Here is a 22,896-nt window from a genome sequence, read left to right as displayed (position 1 = left end):
TAGCAAAAAATTAAAAATTAAAGCCTGGCTACAAGGTTTCGAAGGAGTGTGTAACACTTTTACTATGTGGCAATGCTTCTGGAGATTACAAGATGAAGCCTCTCTTTATTTATTGTTCACAGAATCTTCGCCCGCTTAGAAGTTTAGATAAAAATGTTCTCCCTGTTCATTGGAGATCCAATAGAAAAGCTTGGATGACAAAAACTATTTTTGTGGATTGGTTTAAAAACTGTTTTTGTCCTGAAGCTGAAAGGTACTGCAAGTCATTAAATCTTGATTTTAAAATCTTGTTATTAGATATTGCACCTAGTCATCCAACAGCACTGAATGATTTGTGCAAAAATGTAAAAGTTATTTATTTATCACCTAATACCACTTCCATCATCCAGCCAATGGATCAAGGTGTAATCGCATCCTTTAAGGCATGTTACCTGCGAAGAACATTTTCACAAGCAATAGAAAAGACTACAGGAGATGAAGCTATGACTTTGACAGAATTCTGGACAGCATTCAATATCAAAAATTGCATTGAAAATGTCAAGGAAGCATGGAGTGAAGTAACGTCTAGCAACCTGAGAGCAGCGTGGCAAAAGATTATTCCTCATTGTGCAAATGATTTTAAAGGATTTGAAAACAAAGTAACCCGTGTTATCAATGACATAACTGAGCTTGGCTTCGAGGACTAAAAAATTGAAAAAGGTGATGTTCAGGACCTGCTTCAGTCACATGATAAGGAGCTGGATGATAAAGACCTAATTAACTTCGAGAGAGAGAGAACGTGCTTACAATGCTCAAATCGATGATAATGACGAACAAATTGACTTGGCACCAAAGGAATTTACCCTCAAAGAAATGGACGAAATGTTTAGAATTGCTGAAAATTTTAAAGAAAAAATCTTGAACGGCGATCCAAATCTCGCGATCACTGAAAGTTCGTCAGGAAATTGAAAATTCCATCCATTGCTACCGAGTTTTATACGAAGAAAAAAGAGAAAAAATTCCACCAGACAATTCTACACTAGTTTTTTTATCCAAGAAAGAATAATTGTATGTACTATATGTACTTCTTATATATAAATAAAGATTAAAGAATAATCTTGTTTTTCTTAATGAATCTTCATTTTTTACTTAACATGTTTCTTTTTTACTTGATATATAAAATTTAATTAATAGATTTCAAAAATCCTTGGCATTGATCACCCATTCTACACACATTATTTATCCCGATTATCGCGGATTCGATTATTGCGGTATTTTTCATGGCAACAATAACCGCGATAATTGAGGTATTCCTGTACATACAGGTAACCCTCGTATAATGCGGTCTACAAATTGTAGTAACCCTTGTTCAACACGGTACTTATACAACGTGGTTTCGATATAAGATGGTATACAAACTGTCGTAACCTTTTATCTTTTCATATATTTTTCACCGCACGACTTAAAAATCTAATTTTATTTTCGTTAAATTTGCATCTGCCCGTATCGTGCATGTAGTTATAAGCAGCGAATTTATATTAGGGGAAATGCCCTTTAGCATGTATCTACGTTCAATTGTTTACCGTATAAAGTGTTTATTGATGAAAATTGTGTTTGTTTTCTGCCAGGAAAGTGCATTAAAAATCATAATTGTGTTAATCTCAAGCTGAGCACTTTATTTTCTGGTGAGTTACATACAATATGTAATTCTTTATTTGTGTAAAAAATATTTTTATAGTAATGGCCATTAAAATTGCAATGAAAGGGAAAAAACCAACATCGAAAAAAAAATTCATTTCTCTTGAAGAAAAAATTTAAATCTTGGATCGGTTGAAAAATGGAGAAAAATCAGGAGTTGTTGCAAGGACTTTGAATTTAAACGAATCAACACTTTGGACAATCAAACAAAATGAACATAAAATCCGAGAAAGTGTTATGCTGGGTCAACAGTAAGCACAAGGCACATTGCTCGTGTATGCGATATTCTAATGGAAAAAATGGAGAAATCTCTAATGATTTGGATAGAAGATTCCAAAAGAAAATTCATTTGGATGGAAATCTTATAAAACAAAACGCTCTCAAAGTTTATAAACATTTAAAAGAACTTGATCAAGATTCTTCGTCCAAATGGCGGGGAAAATTCTGTCGAAGATGTTGATTGTGATGAATCCGTTAATGAATTCAGTTTAAAGAAATTAACAGAAGATCGGACTTGGCAAGAAAGTTTAGAAGTTATTTTACAGATAATGATCCCTGAATGGAGTGCTCCAGATAATTCACGAGACAACTGGATATTTGTTTAACTCCAATATTATGAACTTAATAAAAAATTTCAGCATAGTGGTAAGCAAGGTCTTAACTTCTTGATAACTAAACCAGCCGAAGTATTCAAATGATGTCCAAGAGATTTCAAGTGATGACGACGTCCAGCCAGTCATAAATAAAGAACATCTACGAAATGTTATTTATGAAGACAGTGATGACAATTAAAATTTGCTTTTATTCTGCCTAAAACATTTATGCATTATGTGCAATGAAGTTTATGTACAATTTGTAATTTTTATAATTTTATACTATGTATTTGTTTCATAGTTTATATTTTCTTAACTTACATGAATTACTTGAATTAAATAAAAAATATTTTTTTTGTTTGATATGTCGTTGTTCATATAATTAAAAAAAACGACTTCGGAACTAAACCCTACTTTTTCTATGTGATCTCAGTCTCGCATAACACGGCATTTCTGTGGAACCTAACATCCGCGTTATATTATTATTATTATTATTCCTGACGCCTCCAAGGAGTCCGAAGACTCATTGCAGGAGGACACACCTACAACTGTCTCAACCACTACATCGAACCTCTACTACGAATCATCTCTATCAACGCCATCTACCATTATACGAGGATTACCTGTGTATATATATAACATGAGTGTCCTGTGGATCTTTCTCTCATCCAGTAACAGCTACTGTTCAACATTTATATATATATATATATAAATTTATTAAATATAAACTTATTTACATATATATATATATGTGTGTGTGTGTGTGTAAATTCAGCTTTAATCATGTACTGGCGTTCACGTGAGGCTGCAAGCACGCACTCTCCCAACAATGCAACAAACGAAAGAACAGCTTCAAATACAACTACAACGTCTTCATGCTAATTATGTATAGAGACTGTCTATGTTGTTCATAGTCTTTTAACCTTCAATGTTTAGTGTTTTTTCTTTCTTTTATAATGTCACCTGAAGAAGGCTGTTACAGGCCGAAACTAGTAGTGTTTTTATATTAAAACCTTTTTACTTAAATCTCGGTTCTAGTCATTCAATTTTTCATAAAACCATGTATGTTAACCGAGTTAATGATCATTCTGTCATATATATATATATAAATACACACACACACACACACACACACCGAAATATTATTAAAGAAGAAATCAGGAAAAGAAAAACAAGTGGAAATAAGTAATATATGGTGTTTTTTTGTTTTTATATGGCTTCTTTCCCCCCCCCCCCTCCTCCACATAAATGTTTATGAAATCCATATGTTACATAGCTATGTTACATGGTCTACATAGTGCTATGTAGACCAAAATAGAATGATTAGCAGAAAAGAAAGTACATTATTATTGGAACCAAAAAAGACATTTGAAACTAGGAATGTCAGTTAAAAAAAGCTCGTGTTTTGATTTAAAACTTCAGATCAAAAAAATAAATATATATTACATGTAGTTATTTTATCAAACTGTTACTCTTAAAAGTGTATAAAAGTGGTATGAAAATTTTTATTTCATAAGGTATTATTTAATGTGATATTTATTCTTATTTGAAATGAAATGACAGTGGAAATTGATAGAAGAAATTCATAGTCCTTATGAATGAGACTGCTCTGCCTACTTTCATCTCTTTATGCTTATAGCTATGCTTTGCCTCAGTCAAAATTTTCTCAAAGGTAAATTTTTTAAAATTTTTCTTGCAGATTTTAGACAGAATTTAGTGACTTCTACAAAGAATTCACTTAGTATCATTTTCTTTTCTTGCTTCCTGCAGTAAGGAAAACAGCAGCTGGTTGCATAAAAGTAGCAACAAAAATAGGTTATTTATAATGTGATAGGTCTTTGCTCTGGAACATAACTTTGAATCATGATGCCATGTTAAGCACACTAACTCATAGTTTAGTTATGTTATTTACCTCATTTAAGATGATTTGTGCACAGTCTGATTTTGTTGTTACAAGTTTATTTAACAGAGAAAGTAATTATTTAATATAATCAGGTGTGCTTTCACTTTTCCCCTCCTCTCACCCTTTGTTGGGATGAATTTATCTTCTTGGCATACTCTGACACACTTTATTTATAGAACTGTGGTGCTGAGGATTAAAAAGAAAAGACTTTTTTCATATGTTACTAAAACATTAAAAACTGGAGTAACAAATAAGTTATAGAAATGATATAAGCTCAAGGAATAAAATAACTAGAAATAATAAAAATTACAGATGAATTCAGTAACAACAGGAACTGTGTTTAAAAAAATAAATAAATTTTCATAAAATTGCCACTTAAATTGTTGTGAATACAGTAAAATTTAAATTTCTTTTCCTGATACATACAATAAATGTATCAGGAAAAGAAAATAATGGAAAGAATAACCTTAATAGATTTGTTGGAGAGGGGATAAGTAATGTGAACTTCAAGAAAATGTCTAGAGCACTTTCTGCAGATAGAAGGATGGTGTTGGATAAATGCCATTAGTAAATAGCAAAATGCAAGGAAATGACAGCATAGATTTTAGCTATATTTCTTTATAGCCTACTCTCCAGACAATTTCTGACTGATATAACAAAATGAATATGCTACTAAGGCTTACTTCTTATATGTATTGGTGATTTTAAAAGTTTTATTTCTGGACTAAGAAATTGTGGACAGTATTCACATTAATATTTGAGCCTCAGATAATTCACCTATTATAATTGAAAATATTTACTACAGATTGTAATAATAATGATAAGTAATCATTAAGAAGGACACAGAATATTAATTTATCATCATGATTCATTTTATATTTGATAGGCATCCAAGAATATGGTCAGGTACAGATCAATGGTTCTTAACCGGTGTTCCGCATACTCACTTGACTACAAAGCACGCCAATCTTGCTTCATAAACTAAAGATTATTACAAGAGATTGTTGGACATGCAAGTAAAATATTTTGAAAAGTTCATAATCAAATTCTTGACATTTACCCTCAAGGGGTGTACAGAATATGATAGTACTACATGAAAAATTTACATCATTACTAACTTCCTACCTACAATTTTCTGCCAAATCAATCTGTTTTCACAAATCAACCAAACCGATAAGGCACAACTCAACTTACATCATATAAGGTAGCTGAATTAATTGTTGTAAAATTAAAACCACATACTATAGCAGAGTCTCTTATTTTACCAGCATGCTGTGAAATACATGTTGATACCGAACGTACAACGGGACAAAATATTTTTGACTATTACGTCATATTTAGAAAATTTTAAAATTTCATGGGAGCTGTGTGTAGGAATGCGTACCGATGGTGCTCCATTAATGGTAGGCTCTATTAAAGGATTTGTTACCCTTGCAAAGAAAATAAACCTAAATATTATATCTACACAGTGTTTTTTGCACAGAGAATCCCCAGTTTCAAAAACATTACCCGCAATATTAAAACCTGTACAAAGAAACCTTTGCAAAGAAAGGTTTACCAAGTTGTAAATATGGTAAATTACATCGTCATTACCTTTAAAAGCAGGCCTTTTTAAAAAACTTTGCATATCTATGGAAGCCAAATACGAATCTTTGCTTTTTCACGCTGAATTAAGATGGTTATCCAGGGATAAAGTGCTATTCCGAATTTTAGAACTTAGAATGAATTATTAGTCTTTTTTCAAAATGAAGGTACAGATACTTTTGTAAAATGTCTTCAAAATGAATTCGATGTGCTAAAATAGCATATTTAGCCGATATTTTTAATTACTTAAATAGCATTAATACAAATATCCAAGGGGAAAATGAAAATATTTTGATATCCACTGACCAATTGTCAACTTTTCAGAAAAATGTATCTCTTTGGAGAAACCTTTTATCAGAAAAAAATACAGTAGATACGTTTCCTTCACTCTATAATAAAAATGTCGAGGGAATTATTTCCGTTATAACAGAATATTTAACAATATTGGAAGAAAAGATTTCAACTTACTTTTCTTCCTTAAATACACACAATTATGACTGGATACGAAATCCATTTGGTACAGTTAACACATCGAGTTATGAATTTTCGTTACAAGAAGAACAATTAGTTACCTTGTCAATGGATTGTACTCTAAAAATGAAATTCTCTGAAATAAATCTTGAGGAATTTTCGATTTTTGTCCAAGCCAAATACCCAGCTCTCTCCACAAAGGCACTGAAAATTTTGTTAGTTTTCAACATCATATTTGTGTGAGCTTGGTTTCTCAATATTAACCAATATAAACACTAAAAAGCATGAAAGACTTGCTAATATTGACAAGAGATGAGGGTAGCTATATCACATATTAGACCTGATACTGCTGAAATCTGCAAAAGTCGGCAAGCTCAAATATCGCATTAAAATAAGTTCCATTTTTATTGTTAGTTTTATGACCCTAATGCTTTTGGTGTTGCCCAAATTTTTCTTATAATCAAAAGTGTTCCGTGGCTTCGAAAAGGTTAAGAACCACTGGTGTAGATTTTAGATCAAGTTGAAGAAGCTGGTCAGGGACATCACTAAGTGCATGCTGAACACAAAGGATATCTGTAAAATTCTGGTTCAGGGTGGGAAGGGGTTAGTTTGGGATTCATAGAAATCATGAGTTTTGTGGTTATTAGTATAACTACATATTACAGTTTTTATAAAAATTTTAACATAGTTTTATATTTTTAAATAATACTTTATTGATAAATGCAATTATCACTGTGTTATTTCAAAAATATTCTTACGTGAAAACCCATTATTATTATTATTATTATTATTATTGGAACAAAAAAAGACATTTGAATCTAGGAATTTCAATTTAAAAAAGCCATAACCTATCATGGCCAAGTAACTTGGTTTGCTTGAAACCTGATTAATTCTCTGATAGATTAAAACCTACTTAATGCTCTGGTTAATCCTATCTTCATAGTATATTATAGCAGTCAGTTGTTGCAGGTATTTAATCTTCTTGCTGTTTTACAGTATGTAAAACCTGAGTTTTTTTGAGGAAAACTGTTTTGAAACTTGTTACTTTTTTTTTTTTTAAAGAAAACAGCCTGCCGATAAATTATTTGTCATCCATGTTAAAGATACCAAGCAATTTTAAACCTGGTTTTACTCCATTTTTTCTAAGTAAGCAAACAGACAAAATGTCAAGTTTGCACCTGCAATTTATGCAGGACTAGCTGATCCCACAGGTAGTGCAAGACCAAGGCAACTCGTGGTAAAGGTGGAGCAAGCTCTGATCACAAATCTTAATATTTACCCTTAATGCCAAAACACATCTCCAAGAAGGGGATGTATGATGTTTTGTATTAAAGGCAAGGGGCCACTACCCAGACCGGTTTCGACCTTTATTGAGGTAGAATGGGAGTTCATGCCTTTCATCACTGGCCTCTTTAGATTTAAAAAAAAAGTTGTGCTGAGAGTCAGCTTGATGGTGAGAGAGGAGAAGAAAGATAGAGTGGATAGTAGTAGGTAGTTAAAAGAGGCCTCAGTCGATCCACCTGGCCTGACTTAAATGCCAGCACCAAGCAGATCTCCGACATTATCTCCCTCCATCCGTTCTCCTCCGCGTTCTCCGGCCAGCCACCTCTTCAGATGTCTGGCCGATGAAAGAAGTGAAAAAACAAATGCAGGAAGACACACATAAATTGAAAATCAAAAGAACTAGGACACACATAAACAGAAACAACAAAGGAGCTAGAACACGCATAAACAGAACAACAAAAGTTGGTGAATTAACAGAAAAGTACTGCAAGAACGGGGGAAGAGCCTGGCCCGAGTGATGCAGCCCGCCAGGAGCTGCACCGCCTCGCTGTAAGCCTTCGCCGCTCGGGTTCTCAGGTCTGCCCCCTCCTATGTGGATTAAGTGTGAACATACAGAAACAGAACCAAGAAACTTAGAAGGGGCTTTTTTTTTTTTTTTAAGTCAAAATTTCCCTACTATCTCTTACCGCTTCCTCATAGTCTTTTACCACGTTTTCCATCACTGTGAGTACGTGTACTGACTCTTCATCATTAAGTTGCCATATTCTCTTCAAGCATTCATTCCATTCCGCTCGGTCGTAAGTGACTTTCCCAAACTTGAGCCATATTCTAAGACTCTCTAGCTCACCTTCACATTGCAAAGCCATGTCTCCCTTTTCCTGTACAGCTGTGTGGACTTTGTTTTTTATCTCGGGTTTATTCCTAAGATATAATAGGATTCGTTTTGTTACATTCGAATATTTCGAATATTCATATAGGGATTCTTTTCTTTTTACCAGTTTTGTAATGGGGTGAGAAGAACCGGTGTTTGTATCTACTGGTAAAGTTCTTTTTTCAAATTCCTTCATCATCCCTGGGTATCTCTTTTCCAGATCTACTCGTGTCAGCGACTTCAATGTGTCGCATAGGTGTTGTTTTTCTTCCTCTGTTAAGTCCAGGTGACCGTCCAGTTGCTGGGGTTCGACATTGGTTATATCCCTTTACATAGAGTTCTCCCCATATGAGTCTATTGCTCCTTTTAAAGAACAAGAAAGTTGGCTCTCCTTTTGTGGTCATTATCTGAAATAGTTTTTCTGCCGTTTTAGGAGATCCCTTAAAGTTCTTCAGAATGACAGAGCCATTTGGAGTATTGCTTTTAACAAAGTCTGTTCCTTCCTTAGTTTCTGGATTATTTCCTTGCTCTCTGTCTTCTTCTGATGAGGTTTCTTCCTCATTTTCTGTGTTGTTTCGCGATATTATCTCATTTCCTTCCTCATTCTTATCTGAACTTGAGGCTTCTATTTGGCTTTCAGTGTCCTGTTTATTTCGTTTCATTTCTCCTTCTTCTTCCGGCGTGATGGGTCGTTTAGTTGTACTGGTGTTGATTTCCATTTCCTCTGTTTCTGTGCTGTCATTGTTGCCTTCCGATTTCTTAGTGATCTGTTTCTTTTTCTTCCTAATTCTCCCTTCTGCTTTCCTCCCAGTTATTGCCCGATTTCCTAATGTAGTCGTTGCGGTAGCTGGCGGTTGGAGGGCTGGAAACTCTTCTGGTTCAGTTGTTTGTGGTTCGTTTACTGTTTGGCCCGGTAGCTCGAGAGTCCTGTGTTGTTAGCTTAGGAATGGCTACTGCCGCAGGTGTTATGGCGCCTCCTGCTCTTTCTGCAAGGGTCCTATTAGGACAAATGTCTATTTTATGGGATGTGTTCCCACATTTACGGCACGGTGACTCACATTGATTCAATGTGTGTTCTGTCGATAAGCAGTTGCGGCATGTGTTGTTTTTCGGGCAGTGAGCGCTAAGGTGACCCAAAGCGGTGCACCGAAAACATTGTTTTCTTACGCCTGGATAATTGACTATTACTCTTGCTGAGCCTAAAAAAATCAAGTTGGGAACCTCGGTTTTCATCTCGATTGAAATGCTCACTTCCCCTGATTTCCACTCTGGGATATCCGCGTCTTGTCCGATTGTTACGTTTCGGACAGTCCCCCATTTGGAGAAAATGGTTTTAATGATTTCCTCCCCTTTCTCTAGATATTCGAGTGGAAACCTGTCAATTTTTACGGATTTTAAAATACTCCCGACTAGGAAGGGTAGGTATTTTTTCCCTTCACATTCTACACCTTTAAGGAGTGTTTCTCTTGTTTCTATGTTGTTTGTTACTATTTGGAATCTACCCCCCCCCCCCCCGTAAGGGGTAAGCCCGTAAATACTTTCTGCTTTGACTACTTTGAGAAGAGCTCTCACAAACGTCGCTTTGTCGATGTTTGGGTCAATTTCGATCCCGAGAGTACGAACTCTTGGCAAGAATTTCGACATTGTTTAAAAGCAAATACCTTACCAACGGAATAGCAAATTTCAGTCCCCGAAAGGAAATACCCTAAAACGGACCTGCACCGATTGGAACGAGGCCGCAAAAAATAAAAACCAACAAAAGAAAAACTAGAAGGGTTCTTACCAAACAATACTGGAATAGGAGCTCTCTCTCGGGATCTGGTAACTGGCAACTGGAATCCAAAAGAAGATTGGAACATGGAGCTTTCTCTTGAGGTCTCATCAGTGGGAGCTAGGCAAACAATACTGGAATAGGAGCTCTCTCTCGGGATCTGGTAACTGGCAACTGGAATCCAAAAGAAGACTGGAACATGGAGCTTTCTCTGGGGGCTGCTTTATTGAGATCTCATCAGTGGGAGCTAGGCTAGAAATACCAAGATTTAATAATGCAGAGCTTGTAAGTATTTTACCAAAACAAGTTACCATAAGGTGTTATAACCTTATTAAATAAAAATCTCAGGAGGAGATATAAATGTAGAAAGTATTTTTAACTTGGGTATAGTTATGTTAAAGATACCAAGCAATTTTAAACCTGGTTTTACTCCATTTTTTCCAAGTAAGCAAACAGACAAAATGTCAAGTTTGCGCCTGCAATTTATGCAAGACTAGCTGATCCCACAGGTAGTGCAAGACCAAGGCAACTCGTGGTAAAGGTGGAGCAAGCTCTGATCACTAATCTTAATATTTACCCTTAATGCCAAAACACATCTCCAAGAAGGGGATGTATGATGTTTTGTATTAAAGGCAAGGGGCCACTACCCAGACCGGTTTCGACCTTTATTGAGGTCTCATCAGTGGGAGCCAGGCTAGAAATACCAAGATTTAGTAATGCAGAGCTTGTAAGTATTTTACCAAAACAAGTTACCATAAGGTTATCATCAGTGGGAGGAAAAATACTTTCTACATCTATATCTGCTCCTGAGATTTTTATTTAATAAGGTTATAACACCTTATGGTAACTTGTTTTGGTAAAATACTTACAAGCTCTGCATTACTAAATCTTGGTATTTCTAGCCTGGCTCCCACTGATGAGACCTCAATAAAGGTCGAAACTGGTCTGGGTAGTGGCCCCTTGCCTTTAATACAAAACATCATACCCAAGTTAAAAATACTTTCTATATTTGTCATCCAATAAACCACGGTTTCCCAAACTTCTTGCTAAAGTGGAGCCCTAAAGCAGCGCTTCCCAAACTGTGTGCTGCGGCCCCTTGGGGGCCATGAAATAATGAAAACAAATTTAAAATGTTTTAAGACTAAGTAGATTTTTCTTATCTTAAAAGAAACGTATTTAACTTTTATTATTTTTTTTTTTGTTTTTTTTTATATTTTAACGGAAAAATTCACACATTGGTGTTGGTTCACAAACCTTGCTTCCTGTGTATTTCAGCACTTAATGAATATTAGTAAATGTATGCTTATTCATATGTTTCATTTCAAAGCAGTGGTTAATTGTATTTACTTTGAATGCTCTCTGGGGAAGCTCCAAATCTTCCCGTCCCTTTCATCATGTGCTCGTAATCAGGGACTGTTGATATTGACTTTATATACACATCAAAACTCGTTTTATATTATCACTGTCATCCGAGCTAGTTTTCTGTTACCAATAAAAGTTTCGCGTATACTTCACACATGAAAAAAAGCTTAAACAAGTTCATGTGGGGAGATAGTAACTCACTTGCAATGGTAAACAACATGCCCTCCCTAACAGCCATTATACTGCAGAGGCAATAAAACAAGTTACTTTTATTATGCCAGTGAATAAGGTATGAGCAGTCTGTGTAATATATTTCTCAACAAATAGTGCAATTAGAGACAACTGGGATAAAAACACACTAATTATTGAATCACATGTCCCCTCATACAGAAACTGCTATATAGACTGAAACAAAACCATACGTTGCATGGGCAAACACAGTATCTAACTAAAATCTATTGTTATTAATTAGATGTGTGTAAGTTCGATTTCGCAAGGCAGCAATAAAATTCAACCAAACGTGTTAAAACCAAGAAATATATAGTGAATGTTATGGCAGTTTCACATATGGAATTCGGTTGAAGAGAGTTAGCATTTCAGCTCAATTGTCAGCTATGCTTTTATCTTTCGGTTGCGTGATCTTTTGTTAATACCGCACCAATCATATCCACGTTTTAATAACCTGCCTTTGCTGTCTGTTTCGCGTTAGGCTTAATTACTGTAAAGGAAGAAAAGTCACAAAAGAGAAAAATGTTCCTGGTCCGGGGATTCCCTTATTCAGGTAATATTCACTAATTTCATGTTGTTAGTCTGTGGTGTACCAGTATCGGTAAGTAGTGCTATTATTTGATCTATTCTACGTTAAAAATTTAACCCTGAGATGGATAAGTGGCTGATATAAAAAAATAAAAAATAAAAAAAAATCCAGCAAACAATCAGAAGAAGCAGAAACAGACTCAAAAAAAAGGACAGTATTTCATATTTTACCAGAACAGCCCGCGTCGTCTTCAGCACCAAATGGTAAGATGCAAAAAATGTTGAATGAAAAAATTCGAAAATACGATCCTTCTTATTTGAAATATGGGTTTGTACCATCATATAATAATCCAAACAAACCTATGTGTGTGTAATTAAAAATAAACATAGGTCCTGCTTATCAATGGAAGAATTGGAAAGAAATCTAAGAATAGCCATTTCAAATATTTCACCTGATATTGACTATTTGTGTAGCAGTATTGAAACACATCCATCACATTAAATTGTTATTAAACTTCTTTTATGTTTTTAATTCTTTCTTTATTACTAATCATCTTACGTTTCATGTGCTTGTGTACAATATGCAAATGTACAATAACAATATATTTATCTATATAAAAATCTGAGATAATGTGCCATGTCGAATGTGTATGTAAGATGCTAAAAATGTAATATTTGCATTTGATTTTTGCAATATTCACTGCATATGTTTTTGGATATAAATTATAAATTAGTATTGAATATAAATACAATAAATGTTATAATAATATATGTCTCAATTACGATTTTTTTTCGGGGGGGTGGGGGTGGGAAATATTTTAATTTTTATAAAGGGGGCCCTGACATCCAGAAGTTTGGGAAGCACTGCCCTAAAGCACGTAAAATTTTTTTGCAGAGCCCTCACAACTAAGTCTTCGAAAAAAAGGAAGAACTCGATAAAACTCGCCATTTTACAATTTAGTGCTCCATAAATTTAAAAAATTTAAGTTCATTTTAATGACTACTGTGCAGTTGTTTTGAACTGCAGACTTTTTCAAAGTCTGATATGAGGAACATGCTTGTAGTATCATATCATTTTCTTCATTTAGTCTGTTTCTATATTTAGTTTTAATAGCTGCATATCATGAGAATGTCTTTTCTCAGAGATATGTTGTTGAAAAGCGTATCAAAAACTTCAAAGTTTGAACAGCAATTTCTGAGTATTTCTCATATAAGTCGATCCAAAATGTTGAAAGTTCACTTTCTTTAAATTTGGCTTTCAATTCATAGTTGAAATTTCTGTTAGGTGCTGCTTCTCTTTCCAAGACAAGGATTATGTATTTGTGGAATCAACAAATAGATCTTGAATCCAAAGAAAATTCTCTATATTCTAAACAAAATATTGGCCAACTTCTAGCTGGTTGGCAAGAAGAAATTCACACAGATGTTCAAAGCAAATTCATATTTTCTCTCAAGAATGCATTCATTACAAAGCTTTAGTTTGCATTGGAGCGCATTGATCTTACCTTGATGCCTTGCATAGAAACCTTTGTTTCATTTAAATATAGTGAACATATCTGAGAAATAACTCGATCTCTGCATTCAACATTTATCTTTTAATTTAGAGGCTAAATCATGTTGGAGTTCAGACAAAATAACATAAATTTCCTCATGTAGTTCATAAAACCTCGTGGAGCACTAGAATTTTAGTTGTGGAGACTTAGGACTCCTCGAAGCCCACTTTGAGAAACCCTGAAATAAACTAGCTGTTATTTGGCCCTTCGTGGTGGTGTTGCATAATAATTATATTGATGTTTCACAAAAGTACAGCATCTGTTTGATGTTTTTATGATTTGTTTTTGAGAAAGAGTCTTGTATTTAAAAAAAAAAAAAAAAAAAAAAAAAAAAACTATTTAGAAAACAATTACATCCATTAACTTTATAATTAGGAGCATTTTTTTTATAAAGGATATTGTTTGGAAATTTGATATTTCTGATATTTCGTTTTTAAAGAAAATGTACTAATTAAAATTGTATTTGCATTTAAGTATTAAAACTTTAAAAAAATATTGAAATCATTCACTTTTTTTTTGTCTTGTTATAGTATTATATTATTATTCATTTAATGATATTCTGGATTGTTATTCTAATAATCTAGATTCTCTTTTTCATGACCTTTCATGTCTAATTTCAGGTCAAAATTTTTTCGCAAAAGAATACAATGATTTTAAGATTTGCCTACTACACTTTCATTTTACAAAAAAAAAAAAAAGTTTTAAGTTTTTGTGCTGTAATAATGTGAGCAATGCATTAGTCATGTTAGCATAATGTAATAACACTGGTGGCACAAGTTAGACATGGGTTGAAAGCAGAGCAGTGTCCTAGCCAAAGCATTAACTGTCTGTAATTTCTTTCTTTTTTAAATACAAGTAATACAGCTACTCTATAATCACATTTTACATAATAATTTACACAAAATAGGAACATCACTGAAATTTTACATGCAAAACTTACCTACCTGTACCCTTGTCTTATTCATTTATCAATAAATAACTGTACTGTGATTTTACAAATTCAGTTGCTTGCATTTTGCTAACTTCCATTCTGGTATAATTTTTGATGTTAGTATAGTTGAATATATTTAAGGTTTGTATTGCATTCCAATTCAAATTAATATGGAAATGATTGGAGGCAATCATAAAAAGGTGTTGTTTAATGGTATAGTGACATAATTCATTAGTATAAGTTAAACATAAAATGCATTTGGTTTATATAGTGTGAATATTTAATTTTGTTTCACCACTAAAAATGGGGATGCTGGATAAAGATTTGAGGTTTGATATGTTACCTTTGCAACATATCAAACTTCACAGATTGGCAGACTGTGTCATTATTGACAGCAGACAGTTTGGCTTCTCTTCCAGCTTGGGCTGTGAAGTTGGAGAAGAGAGGCCAGTCTGAATTGTGGATTTGAAATCACCAAGGAAGATTAGCTCATTATTAGGATAATAAGAATGTTGTATGATCAACTTTCAGAGACAGTCATATAAGTTTGTAAAGTCATCTTTAGGAGAACAGTAGAGGCAGCCAATAAATGTAACAAAGTGAGGTAAGGAAATCTTGAACCAAAGCTGATCCTATAAAGTGGATTCCAGGTCTATTAACCTTTGGCACAGAATATCAGACCTGACAAATGCCGAGTTCTGCTCTTTCTATTAAAGGACATGCACAATATAATGAGGAAAGCTGAAGTGAGATGTAATTGCAGCAGATGACAGTTAAGGTTCACTGATGAATAGCATATCAGGTGTGGATGTCTCTAAGTGGTGTGCACTTCATTGATATTAAAATCGAGACTTTGGATGTTGGTAAAGTCGTTCTGGAAGTTTTCTGCATGGAATATTGATGTTTGTTGGGTATTTTGTGTAGATTTTTTGTTATTTGCAATTTTTTGAGATTTTTGTGAGAGATTTTGTATACTGAATTATATGATTGATTGGTTTCAAGCAGATCCTATAAGTGGGGAAAATTTGGCAAAATTATTTGAAATTTTGGTAATAACTCTGCTACAGCTGGATGAAATTTAGATAGAATGATTTGAAATGATATGAAATTATATTATGTTACAAACAACACTAAAACTGTTTGTGTGGCAGCCTAGTTTGTTGGTTCAATAGTAATTCTTCTCTCCGACTGATGTCATGTTTGAATCCCACTGCTGCCTTTGATGTTTGAGAATATCTTTAAGTATAGATGCATTGCATTGCTTTGTGTGAAACTGCTGTCACCACTACCTTACTTACTGGAAGGCTAACATGCCATAAAGTTCCATGTTTGTTCTCTAGGCAGGATTTCTAGACTAGTGCTGTCCCACTCATAAAAGTTGTAAATTTTTTGTGAGTGGGATCCATATAATAAGATAATCAAAAATTGATCTAGATTCAGTTACTGTGATATTAAAAATGTCATAGTACAGAAATCCATCTTTTTGTGATAATTTCTATACTTGTTAATGCTGCATACTCTCAGATAGCTTGTCAGAATTTCATGTGCTATTTGTTAACATTGATAATCAAAATAGCATAAAAATAGGTTAAGGCAGATGATCAACCTTGATGATTTAGATATATTTGATGTATCTGTGTAAGCTGCAATTTCTCTTTGCTTAAAAACTTGATTTGTTGATAGTATGATTTCATAAAAGCATTCTAAAAATTTAAACTTGTGGACAGACTTATGTGTTCGTCGTACATGTTGTTTATTTTTTAGCGGTATATATTAGAACACAGAAAAATAAGTAAATAATTAATTTATTAACTTATTGCTGATATTTCGCTGGTGTTATAACCAGCATCTTCAGAGCACCAAAACAGTTTGTCACAATATGCGAGACTATAACAACATGGTGTAATCAACGGACTAGTTAAACAAAATTGTAGCAGCAACACAAAGACTAGAGTCCTGATTTTGGGACCCTCTATCTGGAAAAAAAAAAAAAAAAAAACGCAGCTATCACGTAAGACTCGAGTCCTAAACACAGAAAAAAAAACCCGGTACTAGTTTTTTTCTTAAGATGACTGTCTCCCAGATTTTAGGCAAATTTATACAGCCATATTTGTTGAGATTTGGAGTGTGTTTCAGGGCTTCTGTTGCCTCTAAGAACAATCTCTCCGACTTGTAATAGCTTCTGTGCAGTACTTTTGTGTTCTTCCAGCTGATCCTGTGTGCAGGGGTATGCAGAACATGGTCTACTAGGCCCGACTTGCCATAGTGATAATGCCGGATGTATCTTTTGTGTTTGCTGATGCAGATGTTCACAGTTCTTCCTGTTTGATCGTAGTAGGCTTGATTACATGAGCAGGGTACTTCGTAGAGTCTCCTGAATGTGATAAAGAGGGAATGTTGTCCTTGGGTGAGCAGATAAGGGTTGCTAATTTGTCACACAGTCTGAATGTGGTGCATAATTCATGTTTATTAAGAATTCTTGAAATCTTTTTGGATGTGCCTTTAATGTATGGGATGGTGACTGTTTTGTTGTAGTTCTCTGTGGTGGATAGTAGGAGGGGTTTCTTAGGAGCATTTAGTATTTTGTATATCTTATGGGGATTATAGCCATTGGCCAAGAAGGTGTTGCGTAAGTGAGCCAGTTCAGCAGCAAGAGCATTGTCATTGGAACAGATTGCTCTTGCTCTGTGGGTTAGCGTTTTTTAAAATCCATATTGTCGAGAAGGGAGATGGTGTGATTGTTTGTGTAAATATCTCTCTGTATGTGTGGGTTTTCTGAAAACGATAAGGAATCATCTGGAAGACATGTAATAAGTGTATCCAGGAAGGGCAGACAGTTATTAGCTTCAGTTCCATTGTAAAGTGCATTTTTGGATGTTGGCTATTTAAATGCACTAAGAATGTTTCCAATGCCTCTGGGCCATGTGGCCAAATAGCAAACATATCGTCAACATAGCATAGCCAAAGTGTTGGTTTGAGAGTGGTTGTATTGATTGCTAGTTTTTTCAGGTGTTCTATGTAAAGGTTGGGTGGGGAAAAGGGGGAGCCCATGGCTGTCCCATCTATTTGTTTGTATATTTTTCCTTTCCATATGAAATATTCTGCACGTATTGTGAATTTGAATAGTTCAAATATATCAGGGGAGAAGTGTGACTTCAGTAGATTGAGGGTTTCTATTAGTGGTACATTTGTGAATAGTGAGGTGATATCAAAGCTTACTATTAAGTCTGAGCTTTTTTGGGTATGGTGTTGTAAGATGCTTTTTAGGTGGGCTGAATTTTTGACAAAAGAGGGAGAATTGTTTGTGAGATCTTGGCCAATGGCTATAATCCCCAAAATAAACAATATACTATAAAATAAACAAAATACTAAATGCTCCTAAGAAACCCCTCCCACTATCCACTACAACAAAACATTACTTATTTTTCTGTGTTCTAATATATACTGTTGAAAAATAAACAACATTCTAAGAATTTTTAAATTTATTTTTACATTTCTTTATCATTGTGGTCTATGCACACCTTTGCAAACTATCTATATCTCCATAGTTTGAAACTGCTGCTTTAAAGCTAGTGTATTTCATGTTTTGTGTGATTAAAGCTATGTATTATTCTTCTTTAAATGTGTATTGCCAGATTAATTTTTTTTTAAAATTTAATTTAAATGATAGGAATGGATTTGTCCTCAATGCCAGAGTGGATTTATAGAAGAGCTTGAGAGTAGTCCAGAAGAATCAGTCAGGTAATTCATAATTTTTGTCATTTTGGCAGACTTGTGTTGTTTACTACTAATGCATTAAAAATGTAATTATACAATTAATTTATTTAATTGGTAATTAATTTACGGAATTAACAACGCATATGAAGTATTTAATTAAAGATAACTTTAATGAATCACTTCTATATTTCGGCAATGTCACATTGCCATCTTCAGGAACATAAAGATATGGTACGTGCACTAAGGAACTAACAAAGCAAATGAGGAAGAATGTAAGAAACTAATTTTGTTCCTAAAGTCCTAATGGTGCCCTCTTGCAGGCTAATTTGGTAGTCTTGGCAGTTGGGCTGAAGTTCTCATAATGAAAGTCTCCCAAATTTGGGGCAGTTTCATGCACCCAAATTTGTTGAGGTTAGGAACGTTTTTTAGAGCTGCTGAAGATTCTTTGAATAATCTTTCGTATTTAAACTTGCTGCGATGGATTATTTTTGTTTTCTTCCAACGAATTTTATGGTGGGTATCTAAGGCATGGTCTGCCAACCCAGAGCGGCGCTGTACTGGTGAAACCGGATGTAGTCTTGGTGTTCTGAAATCCTGATATTTGTTGTTCTGCCTGTTTGGCCAAAGTAGGACAATTTGCAGCTGCAAGGGACCTGGTATACACCAGGTAGGTCTAGGGGAAGTGGTTGGTCTTTGGTAGAGCGGATAAGGGATGCCAACTTTTTATATGGTCTGTAACAGGAAGTAAGGTCATATTTTTTGAGGATATTAGTTATTTTTTCAGAGGTGCCCTGGATGTAAGGGATAGTGATAGACTTGGTGCAGTCTTTATTGTGGAGGGGGGGAGGGGGGTTGTGGTTTACAGGTTTTAGTATTTTTTGGATTTTTTTGGGGTTATAGCCATTGCTAAGAAAGTGTTGAGGATGTGGTTTAGTTCCATAGTCAGGGCCTTGTCATCTGAGCAGATTAATTTTGCCCTGTTATATAGTGTTTTTATCACCCCATATTGTTGTGAGGTGGGGGGTGGGATTGCTGGTGAATGTATCTGCCAGTGTGGGTGGGTTTTCTGTAAACAGAGAAAACCAAAGATCCATCAAGCTGGCGGGTGATTAAAGTGTCTAGGAAGGGGAGGGTGTTGTTTTCCTCTTTTTCTAAGGTGAACTGGATTCTGGGATGTTGGTTGTTTAAGTGTGTTAGGAAGGAGTGGAGTGTGTCTGAGCCATGTGGCCAAATAGCAAACACATCATCCACATAACGAAGCCAAATAGTGGGTTTTTGTGGGGCGGAGTTTAAGGCTTTCTCTTCAAATGTCTCCATAAAGAAATTGGCCAAGGGCGGGGAAAGTGGTGAACCCATGGCTGTCCCCTCTATCTGTTTGTAGAACTTTCCTTGCCAAACGAAATAGCCTGAGTTCATTGTGAACTGAAATAGGGCTGAGATATCGGGAGGAAACTTGGCTTGGATGAGCTCAAGGGTTTCTTTGAGTGGGACATTAGTGAATAGGGAGGAGACGTCAAAACTGACCATTATGTCAGTGTGTTGGAGTGTGAGGTTTTCTATACTGGCTTTAAAGTGGGCTGAGTTTTTTATGTGTGATGGTGTGTTGCCAGTGTAGTGTGTGAGCGTTTTGGCTAAATGTTTGGCTAATTTATATGTGGGGGAATCAATGCCATCCACTATGGGACGCAATGGCACATTTTGTTTATGTATTTTTGGGAGTCCATATAATCGGGGGGGGTCTAGAGTTATAAGGTTTAAGTTTGTTGGTGACTTCCACAGGCCAAGAAGTGACCTTCTTAAGGAGTCTGTGGATAGTTCTAATCTGAGAGTTGGTCGGATTATATTCAATGGGGAGGTAAGTAGTACGGTCTCGTATTAAAGAATTTAGCTTACCTTTGTAGTCTTTTTGATTGAGTACCACAGTGGCGCTTCCCTTATCTGCTTTGGTGATTACTATTTTTTTTGTTGTTTTTTAATTCTTGTAGGGCTGTATATTCGTTTTTGGATAAGTTGGATTTCGGCGGTTTGGCTTTAGTGAGAACACCGACTACATCCAGTCTCACGTTGTTGGCGATATGGTTAGGCAGGTTGCGAATTCCACGCTCTATTTGGATCATGATTTCTTCAGCAGGTATCCTTTTTGGAGCTAGGGCGAAATTGTGACCACGTGAAAGTGCGGTGAGTGCTTCAGGCTTTAAAACTGTCGACGAGAGGTTGACTACTGTGTTAAGTGGTGGCTGAGGTACAGAAGTAGAAGTCTTTGTCAGGTTTTCGTATTTTTTCACGTGCCGACTACGTATTTTTTCGAATTCCTTTCTTGCCGATGTGCATGAGATGTCATGAAGTATCGACCATAGATCAAGGCCGAGTGTGTTAGAAAGCTCTTCCTCTAGCGCCCGTAAGGTTTTGTTTTCGTCGGCAAGGAGAACGCGTGTCGCGGTAATTTGTTCTCTTAACAGGGCGAAGCTAGTGCGGTTATAAATGCGTAGAGCTTTCTCGGAAGTGAAACGGTGCTTCAATTTGACACAGTTGGGGATCATTGCCGAAATATAGAAGTGATTCATTAAAGTTATCTTTAATTAAATACTTCATATGCGTTGTTAATTCCGTAAATTAATTACCAGTTATGTCTAACCAACGTATAAGTCTTACTACTAGAATTAATTTATTTGCACATTAACATCTAGCTACCTCGAATAAGCTACTCTAGATAAGTTAATCTGTTCAAAACTGGTGTTACAATTGCCTGCACTCATTCACTTTCAATATGGAGTACTGAAATTTCAATTAGGAGATGAATACAAACATTACATTGTTTGCAAGCATATTCAAACAGAAGTGTATTTTTGTTTGCTATGCTGAATATAACATGTATGTAAACAACAGTTAACTTCTGAACTAATGTTCTCTTCATCGGAGGAAAAAAAAAGAAAAAAGAAGCCTGTTGGAATTAGAAGGAATTTTAATAAAAATTATAAATATTGTTATAAAGTTTTGGTTTATGACAATATAAATTTTGTTGTCATAAAAATTTATGTTGCCGGCCGAGTGTTACTGTATCCGTTCTCTAGCCTGAAGGCTGCAGGTTCGAATCCTGCCATGGGTATGGATGCTTGTGTTGTCTGTGAAAGTGTTGGTGGTGGGTGGTAGATGCCATTGGTGTGCTTACGGTTCGTTGTAGTTGGTGGATTGAGTGAGTGGCGGAGACAGAGAGTTGTAGAGTAGATGCCCTCCCTCGATTAGTCTTTGGACTCCCCTGGAGGTGTTACATAATAATAATAATAGATGTACAGTAGCTTAGTTGGTTTTCACAGAGCCTGCTGGTTGGAACGACTGGACTAGTATCCTATCTATGATGTGAAGACCCTTTATCAGGGCCTTTCAATCAAAGGTGAGTTGGTTAATTTCATATAGAAGTGGAAGGTTTTATTCTCTCAGAAACTCGAATTTTTCATCACTACCAAGAGGCAAAAAGAGCCCTGTGAACACCTATCCACAGATGAATACTATTGGATCAGAAAGGGAATGGAAAACCACCTTGTTTTGTAATAATTCCCTAGTGAAGTAGCATAGCTATCCTTCCAATCAATCTAGTTAAGGCAACACACACACAATGCTCTGGTTACTATTTGCATATTGAACACATTAGACATTACTTCCTTCAGGAAAAAACCACCTCCTGGCCATTGATGCAAAAGTTCTCTATCGTTTTGTAAGTACTATGATCTGTATTGATTGCTTCTAAACTTTTCCCCATTTCAGAATTAAAGACAACGTGGAAGTTTTATAGTATTGAACAGTTATTTAAAAAAATATTAGTATACAGTTTGAAGACCTGTAGGTGATAGGAAAAAGTTAATATTAAAAGAATGCGGCAGGTTAAAATAGAAATGCTGGACTTGGATGGGAGGGGGGAATTAACGTAATGTGAATTCTGTGAAGGGATTTGTCTTTGTAGAGGGATATCATCCTGCATAGCAAAACTGAAGAGGAATGAACCATGTGATATTGCTGGCCTGGTTGGCTGAATGGTTAGCATATTCACTCTCCATCCAAAAGGCTGTGGTTCGAATCTCGCCATTGGCATGGATGCTTGTGATTGTCTGTGAAAATACTAGTAGTGGTAGTGGGTGGTAGTTGCAGTTCATTGTAGTTGGTGGATTGAGTGGTGGAGATAGAGTAGGTGCCCTCCCTTAATAAGTCTTTTCTAGGAATAATAATAATATTTTGTAAACCTATTTTTGCAATTATGAAGAAGGGAGGGGGGGAATAAAATATCAAATTATATAATTTGGAATTGGGGAGAGCAGATATGTTAATAAGGAGTTTTGTGGGATTGAATGTATTATAATAATAAAAAAAGTTCGATGGCAAATGTTAATGGAATTGCTAGCTTGGGGGTGGATATAGCATTTTTGCTCTC

General features: G+C 35.2%; 1 protein-coding gene across 1 annotated transcript in view; it reads left to right on the top strand.

Moving 5' to 3' along the window:
- Window positions 1-22,896, top strand: part of LOC150101849 (E3 ubiquitin-protein ligase RNF115-like) — a 106,949-nt gene that overhangs the window by 24,070 nt on the left and 59,983 nt on the right. The window contains exon 2 of the mRNA XM_090400628.1: window positions 18,427-18,497. Coding sequence (XP_090256754.1) covers window positions 18,427-18,497 — 71 coding nt within the window. The remainder of the gene's footprint in view (window positions 1-18,426; window positions 18,498-22,896) is intronic.

This window comes from Typopeltis vanoorti, chromosome 11, assembly GCF_054136105.1.
Source record: "Typopeltis vanoorti isolate ZY-2024b chromosome 11, IOZ_Tvanoo_1.0, whole genome shotgun sequence".
NCBI lineage: Eukaryota > Metazoa > Arthropoda > Arachnida > Uropygi > Thelyphonidae > Typopeltis > Typopeltis vanoorti.
The sequence above is the reverse complement of the archived record's forward strand: the minus strand, read 5'-3'. Positions and strand labels throughout refer to the sequence as shown.